This window comes from Montipora capricornis, chromosome 3 (assembly GCF_036669925.1).
Source record: "Montipora capricornis isolate CH-2021 chromosome 3, ASM3666992v2, whole genome shotgun sequence".
Classification (NCBI taxonomy): Eukaryota; Metazoa; Cnidaria; class Anthozoa; order Scleractinia; family Acroporidae; genus Montipora; species Montipora capricornis.
The window spans coordinates 66388693-66397394 of NC_090885.1; the positions used below are offsets into that span (position 1 = coordinate 66388693).

The 8702-nt window shown below is 40.9% G+C and overlaps 1 protein-coding gene across 4 annotated transcripts in view; it reads right to left on the reverse strand.

Moving 5' to 3' along the window:
- The window catches only part of LOC138043788 (uncharacterized), a 12006-nt gene extending 3717 nt beyond the window's left edge, over positions 1 to 8289 (reverse strand). The window contains exons 1-9 of one of the 4 annotated variants that reach the window (XM_068890240.1): positions 8130 to 8239; positions 7928 to 7973; positions 6051 to 6306; positions 4522 to 4705; positions 3883 to 4053; positions 2203 to 2278; positions 2021 to 2071; positions 1511 to 1552; positions 1335 to 1394 (exon numbers count right to left, since the gene is read on the reverse strand). In XM_068890240.1, the coding sequence (XP_068746341.1) occupies positions 1335 to 1394; positions 1511 to 1552; positions 2021 to 2071; positions 2203 to 2278; positions 3883 to 4053; positions 4522 to 4705; positions 6051 to 6301 (835 nt within the window). In that variant the 5' untranslated portion in view covers positions 6302 to 6306; positions 7928 to 7973; positions 8130 to 8239. Of the gene's footprint in view, positions 1 to 1334; positions 1395 to 1510; positions 1553 to 2020; positions 2072 to 2202; positions 2279 to 3882; positions 4054 to 4521; positions 4706 to 6050; positions 6307 to 7927; positions 8097 to 8129 lie in introns of those variants that run through there. The other 3 variants (XM_068890242.1, XM_068890239.1, XM_068890241.1) reach the window with 3 other exon arrangements.
- Between the last annotated feature and the right edge of the window lie 413 nt (positions 8290 to 8702).

Consider the following 8702-nt stretch of genomic DNA (forward strand, 5'->3'; position numbering starts at 1 on the left):
AACCGGCATCTTGTTACAAAAAGCTAGCCGTCGACTTGCCATAGAGTGCAGAATCAGCGATAGACAACACAGGTCGTCCTAAAAGGAAAATTGGGTAGACATTGACGGAATGTAATGTCTACCCTTGTGCCCTTCTGCTCTCTGATGAAAACACCCAATACGCTGTCGTACTGCAAAATATGGCGGTGAAAGAATGTCTTCGGACAAGGAAGATATTATATCTTTGGTCCGCCGACCTCAAACAATAGAATGTGATTGAAAAAAAAAAAGCAAGGTCAATGGCAAACAGAAAGACATTCCCTTAGAAATAACGACAGTAGTCTTTGTGCAAAATACAAGTTTTCCAGAAGCTTTCGTTTAAAAGACTGAAGGGAGGCGGAAAAGCCCCCATTGAGGAGCCGATTCCTCCAAAACGATGGGAGACGGTCACCTGTGTGTGGCATCTAGTCCTAGTAATGTATTATCCCACGGCCCCTGTGTCTCATCAGATAAGGAATTACCTTGTGCGCATGCCTTCTCGTCACGTTTAGAGTTATATAGTTCGTCTTGTAACGCAATTCGTCCTTTACTTACATATAGACATATTAATTCGTGTTGAAGGAGTGTGATCCGTTTCTGGTATAAATCGGGCCAATGTTTATCGATCGCAAAGCTTCGTCCAATAATTGTAAACTCAGTCTGTAAACTATGCCTTCTTGAAGTTACATAGATTTACGTCAATGGCCATTTATGTACAGGAATGCAAAACAGCATTATCCGCCCCAAATAGGTATCATGTGAGCGAGAATACAGACAGCTGTATTCCGTAAAGCACAATGCATTCGGTATCCCAATAAACACAAAAGACCTCTTTAAATCCTGTACTGTCTGACTTACATTCTTACCGCCAATAACTCTGTCAGCGGTGTAACCAAGTACCTACCCTCCCACAATGTTACTACACTCCTAGTTCAGAAAGTTAAGTGATTATCATGGGACTATTGCAGAACCAGGAGTGAATTAGATAACAGTGTTACTCTATCAATTTGCAGTCTTGCCCCAGTCACAAATATTTTTACGCGCGAAAACAAACAAAGGGCCGCCACTTTAACCAATCAGGAGAAGCCATGTCACGCTTGACTGCTTCTGTTTATGCCTTTTTTATCCAGGGACATGACAACTAATTTTCACGATAAGGGTTATTTTAATTCTAGATTCATTTGTGACTGTGCTAGAGGGCCAACCATGCAATGAGAAACTTCTTATCAACTTCACCCTTGCTGGAGCTGGAACGTGTTCGTGCGCTAAATTAACCCCAATAGTAGTTTAAGAGACGGTAGGTCCAAGTGCGTTACCTGGTCTGCTTTCTTTGGGTTTTTGACTGCTCCAAGAAGTTGAGGACGAGGTTGGCTGATCTGAAATGATATTAATGTTTTCATGAAATGTACATGTAAGCAGCACAAGTTAAAAAGAAAAGAAATGAAGTTTAATCCAAGAACATTTACTTGAAAAGTACATGAAGCTGCATTACCTCTTCTCTCACCCCATCTGTCTTTCTTGTCCTTAAAGGGGTCTGTCAATTGAAAGACGAGAACATTGTTATTTAACATGTTTCATGTTTTTCCCTTTATTCGCGAGAGGGGAGGGCTTTCACATCGACACGGTTTCATGACTCCGAAACCGCGTTAAAATCGATGCGGTTTGGAACTGTTTACACGGAACCGGTTTCGCCTGAAAATCTAAGTCGTGATGTTATAAGCGAGTGCTGCACTACGTGCTAAATTCACTATTTTGAATTGAATAATGCACATTTTGCATCAAAATAGTAACCGTATTTAAATCGATGAGGGTTCGGTGTTTACACGACAGACAAAACCGCATCGATTTGAAAACGCTCCACTTTAATTTTGGCAGCGGTTTCAAATCGGCAACAATCTCGATCGGTGTCGTGTAAACAGAAGGTGTATCCGCATCGAAAACGATGCGGTTACAAATGAAACCTGCGTTCGTGTAAACGCTGCCTCAGGGGTGTGCCACTTACCGTCATCGAATGAACTCCTCATGTCCTTTGAAAATCTGCTGAATGCAGAATCTATCCAAAAAATTGAAATTGGGAGATAAGAAAATTCACACTAATAGATACATTAGGTAAAACATAGCAACAAAATGATGATAACACACTTTAAGTATCTCCGAGTAGTTATTTCTGTTTGCAGAGCTTACCTCGTCCTCCTCCATCTCCCGAGGTTATTACTGTTTTCGTTACCGTTGTTCTGCCACCGTCGCGATCATAAGTTACCTACAACCGTGAAACCCCGATTAATCTTTATTCGGTCGTCACTTACTTGGTCAACCCTATAGGTGAACGTCATTTCGCTTGAAACGTCCACTGTTTGTAGTCCGTCAAATGAGGCCCTCCCAGGGGGTTCATTTTTCCCTGGTTCCCTTTAAGTACTTGCTTGTGTTCCCTTGTTCCCCAAATTACTTTCAAATTTGTTCCCAACTTTTTTGGATCCCTAAAATTGTTTAATTGTTTTTGCTCCCTTTTTCCCTAGAATATTTTGACATTGTTCCCCAGTTCAAATTAGCCATGTTCCCTTGCTCCCCAAAACCCCTGGGAGGGGGTCTGTCAAATGGATTCAGCCCCAGGCGCGCGCTCGACCTGAAGCGCAGCTAAGAGGAATGAGTGTGCTTGGCTGTCGTCAAGTAGCGTAACTTCGCTTTATTCATATCGTCATGGCTTTTTTCTCGACTATAGTTTTGTTTACCTTCCAGAAAAAAGAAAAACAACTCAGCTGATTCTATTGTCTCAATTTGTCCTTAAGGTGATTCCCTGGTTTTGCAACCCTACTGCGTATAATTTCTTGCGTCATTCACGCGGGCACATTGATAAAATGGCGGATTTTCAATAACGCCAAGCCTAATCCGTCAAAAATCTATGGCCAGTTTTTGGCAATTTCATAAAACTGTACTGAAGGAGCCATTTCGAGTCGAACAGCCCATACTAAAGTTAAATCTATTTTCGAGTGTTAAGTACTCACAAAGGCATTCTAATAATTTTTCTTTCGCTTCGTACTTGAATTAACCATAGAATGACACAACGCTCTGTGTTACACATTGGATTACATTTATAAAATCGAGCTAAATTTGTCCAACATTAGGGGTGCGACGCAACTGCCCAAGTAGCTCAAATAGAGGTATTCGTCAGCGTTGTACCATGGAAACAAGCAAGTGACTCCCCCCCCCCCCCCCCCCCACCCCCTCCCCTTTTATTACATTTTTATCATCTCGCTGACATGTTACAGCAGAGTGCAAAGTTTCATTGGAAATCTATGACAAGTTCTATTTCTAGGGAATCACCTTAATTTGCATTTGAATCACAACTGAACTTTCAGCTTTGTAAGCTACTCGAGGAGATGGTCTCAGAATTATTGAGGGGCCATTGTATGCTTTCAGATCTTCGATCAAGAACACCGCTCTCGCGCTCAGCTGTCAGCTCTTATATATGTAACAGTTTTGCGTTATATTTAAAAGCCGACAGCTGATCGCGGACTGTGCCTTTAGGAGGTGGCAGTATTTAGAAACTATGCCTTCGTTTTAGCCTTTACGAACTTTTACAGAGTTTTTAGACTGAATAAAACCTTCTTTGCATTTTTCACTCTATCACGTGACCAAGTTCCGGCTAGTTGACTTACTGGTTACCTCGTAAAATAATTGAATACGAGATTGAGATCTTTGATGGGCCTTATTCGCGCAGTGGCCATATTGGCCATAGACAATAGATTTCGTACCCTGAGCCTCGAGTTGAAATGCTTGGAAACGAGTCTCGGTGGCGGCAAAACAAAAGTTTTCAATCCCTCGGGACTAAACATGACCACGGTGTGATTAAGGCCTATTGCATACCGTTTCAGTTGTTTCCTGGCGACGACCATCACTTCGGTCGAAAAAGTCCCTCTTGGTCTCAGTTTGTTGGCGAAACGGAGATGCTCTTCGATTTTCACTGCTTGGTTCAAATCTAGGACTGTTGTCCCTTGAATCTGTGCCCTTGGTACTGTATGTTACAGAGTTGCCAAGCTAAAAGTGAGTTTACATTTAACTCATCAATGAAGGAAGAAATTCTGGTCAGGAACCCTAGACTTAAAAACTGCTATTAATATTTGGGGATTGTTTATTGTACAGACACATCGCAGGAGAAAATGGGTTTCACATTTTGGTTGCAAGGTAAATTGCTGGAATCAGAGAATTTCCAACCAAGCACGATCCGTGAGACGTGTCACAGTATACTGAAGATATTTTTCGATGAAATAAGTTTCCCTAGAAGCTTAGGTAAGTCTATATGAACATCGCAACCCCGACCAACCCGGCTAGATTTTAGACTCCATTGCGCATGCGCCGGCATCGCAGAGGCCACGGCTTCGAAAACCGTTCAAACCACATGATTTCCCAAATGTCTTTAAGAGACAATTCCATAAATTGACCAGATAAGAGTGAGGATGACCTCCCTCCTTTCATAATCTGCTTCGTGTGATGTCCACAAATTACCTTTGGCTTGACATTTTCTTGAAAATGGTTGACTACATTTCCCGGAGGCCGATAGCGAGCAACCACAATAATCTTGCCATCACGGTCCTTAACCTTTGCCATTCCCATTTCCTTCGTCTCCTGCCATACTATCTGAGTAAAGTGCCCTGTACCACTTTTAAATCCTGGATTTCTGAAATCGTACCTTTTTTTGAAAGCAAGAACAATGTTTTTTAATTCCTTTGTTAAATTTTTTATTAGAAAAAACTAAATTTCCAAGGGCGACAACGTAATCCATTTGCCAGAGCGCTGTAGTTGCCGTTGCTTATATAAAAGGGACCTTAAGATCGAAGGACGACAACGAGTGCAAGTATTCCGTTCTGACCACGCGCACTTCGAAAAATGTCGGCCTCCTGGCAAACCTTATGCGCATGCTCAGTACGGGAAACTCGTACTTGTAAAGGTCCTCCTACTTGTCCAATGTTCTGAAGGTCCCTATTATGTAGCTATAGCTAGTCAGGTTTCTGGGCATTTTTTTTTTTCTTTATATGATCTTGACAAACTCTTGTTTTTCGGCGACGCCTACCAATCTCTGTGATAAGATTTGCTGTAAAAAAAGCCCCTAACGGTAATGAATCCGTAATATGTTATTGCTTTCGAAATTATGCACCTATCAATGTCAAGCCACAGGGTGGGCTGACTCAGGGGAATTGACATTTTGATTGAAGCTAGCGCCAAATTTCCCACCCCCGGGGCACCTACAGACCATCACATTCCCCACCCCTAGGTACCTTCTGATCATCACATTCCTGCCCTGGAGTAACTTTTTTTTTCATTAGATTCACATTTAACAGCTGATGGAAATTAGTTGTGTAACACGAAACCTTTCCGCTGCTTACGGTACTGACCAAGAACCTAAAATTGAGCAAAACAATAATATTGTGAACAATATTATTATTTTTTGGCCTTGTAAATAGTTAACACCGAATATAATGTTTAAGCACCGAATACAACGAAGTTAACACCGAATATAATGATTTAAGCACCGAATATGATGAAGTAAACACCGAGCACCGAATATAACGAAGTTAACACCGAGTATAATGATTTAAGCACCGAATATCATAGGACGCAAGCACGGAATAACAAGAGGGTACCGAATGTCGTGACCAAAAGTATCATAAGACAGTTATGGCGTTCCGTGGGCCCTCTGAGAATGAGTCTAAAGTGAAGTCGGAAATGATCTACACGTCAGCCTCGATGCTATACAAAGTTACTCGATTTCCTTTTATCTTCTTCAATCTTTTACTAGCAACCACATGTCCTCTCATACAAGGGGCTATTTGGGTTGTATCGGTTTATGGGTTCCGTTTCTATGTTGCTTTTTGTCGATCGCCGTCGTGGATTATGACTCTTTCTGGAATGAATTCGATCAAGATAGGAGCTTGAAGCGACCCCTTTTATAGTGCGTCTTCGAGTTTTGAGCCCAAGGGCGTGTTACAGTTAAGCCAGTCAAATTTCAAATAGGCCGTATAAGAAGGTGTTCTTACTTGTCCACTTCAGCATACCACCGATCCACAACCTCTCCTCCAAACACGTCACTTTTCCCCGTTACGGCATAAATGCTTTCTCCGTCGTCAGTTTCCCCTTGTCTCAGAGGAGGGCCATCTTTTGCCAATTGTTTGGCCCAGTTTTCGGCGTCTTTCTCCAGTGACCTAGACCACTTTAGTTGGGAGGCCTGATGCAGAGAGCGGTACCTGTTGTGAGCGTCGAGGCATTCTTTGCCAAACTTGTCAGGCATCTTGGCTGAAAATGGTAACAGCAATAGTGACAGCGATTTCATCACAAAAGATGACAAATCATAACGTTGACAAACATGATTGCCGTATGTGACTGTCGCGGTAGTGCTTATGTATCCGTTTTTATTTCCATATTCTCCCGCGTCTAATACACTGATTCAGTGAAAAACATTATGTCGTCGAACTAAAAATGACGGACTGTCCACCAGAAGTGGCTCGATCTGTTTTAAGACTAATAATAATAATAATAATAATAATAATAATAATAAACGGCTAGACTCCTAAGAAACGTCCCTTTAGGGAATCAGGAGAAGACTCCCTTGGGAACTTTAGGAACTTGTTGTTACTCGCTCTCAAGGGAAACAATTGATCAGGCCAGGAGCAGCTTTTAGGCTAACAATAACAATAATTATAATCTAATTAGGGAGCCATAGGGTGAAGAAACACGAGACAATCACGTGCAATAAATCCTTGAGACAAACAAGAAGTAACATCACCCTCATGATTTTGCTTACTAAAAAGAATAATCGATCTGTTGGCATTTCATTCGCGCAATAAGTTTAGTTTTCATTTTTTTCTCCAATCTCAAGAATGCAAACAGTATTTCTGAGAATTCCATTTAAAGCACATGCAATCGGTCTTCGATTCAATACAAAGGAAAATCATAACCCTGTTCCGGCGGTACTTTCATAATCAAATCCGGTACTTTGAAAAACTATTGAAAACCCTGAGTATTGGAATTTTGATTCTCCGCTTGAATCATTGCAAATGCCATCGTTTTTAAGATCCATTCAGGTCAGGATATTTACCTTCTACTCCTTTTCATGGACAGAAAAATTGTGGTTTCATTTTTATTTTCTTGACTTCACCGACTTATTTTCTTTGGATATAAATGAGCATGATCCTTCCTTTACAAAACTTTTGTTTCTAAACTAAATGATTAAGGTACGCATAGTTTCGAAATCAGCTGTCAATATTTACACAGTCGAGTGCAACACGTAGGCTATCTTTAAAACAACGGGCTTATCAATGGTGTTCATCAAAACATTGTTTCAAAAAATATTGTGTTGTTAAAAGGATGAAGAAACCCGTAATTCAAAAGATGAGAATTCTCGAACGGTCATATCGCGGGAGATGCAGGCAATGAAACGGTTTCCACTCAAGGCGAGCAGAAACTAAACAACCGCTAAGTACATCATCATCTAAAAAAAAGCAAAGCTTAAGCCGAAAGGAACATGCGTTTTCTGGATCAAAACACCACACGACCCATAACCCTGACTGGACTTGGGGTGTTCAATAACGGGGGAAAAAAAATGTATGAAATCAAGCCGTGCAGCTATGATATTTGCTCAATCTTTTGCAAGATTTATGCATAATGATTAGAGGCCACTTTAAAAAGCACTTAAGCTCGCGATATTCGTACTGCTTGCCTTTATCATCGGATCCAGGCGAGTATATTGCTTTCTCCTTATTGGCTCGTTTCCGATGATTTTGAAGGTGAATTGATTAACTGTCTTTTCTGCCTTTATTTACTGCTTAAAACCGAGTTAAGAAGTAGATCATTAAATGCTATTAGCAAGAGCCTTAATATTAGCTGATAATAGTGACACGATGCTTCATGCGGTTACCTTTTCTGTAATATATTGAAATTTCCGTCTTATTACCTCTGGTGCCCTGTTTGAGAGTCGCAATGCCTGGTTAAGGGTTCGCAGACTTCGAACAAATCCGTGTCTTTGATAGAACTTCACGCTCTTCTCGCGGACACTTATAAAGTCTACTAACAATTCAACCGACAATTACGTACAAAAACAGATCAAGCGAGACACATACCAAGGTAGTGCGCACGGAAAACAGCCGTTCTACAAAATTCTGCCTTCTTTAAACTTCTCTAAGAAAGTGTTACCAGAATTATTAAACCTGGACAAGCCGATATATCGACTAAACTGTAAATTTATCGCTTTCTCATCGGGGTGGTTGTCAACGTTATGGCAATGTTTATTTTCTTAAGTGTTCAATATTAGCCATCACAACGCATTGAAAAGGATCAACTAATCAAGAATGGCCAATGACGCGAAAAAAGAGTAATTTCATCATGTGATCTTTGTTGTGGTTGACAAATACTTTGGCTTCTTTCTTGAAAAAATATTCACAACTTTTCTCAATCTTTAACTACGTCAACTTCGCCGAGTTGGTGGACGAGAACAATAGATCTCTCGTTAGCACCTTTAAATTGAAAGTAACTCGATAATTATCGTGTTTATAAGGTGACTCGATGGCCTGGACGGCAACCGACAGCGATATTGTCATAGACAAGTTAGGGCACATTTTCGTGTGTGCAATGGCAGCTGCATCTATAATTTATAATACGCGAAGCGTAAACAAAAAGGCAATTTATTTTTATTA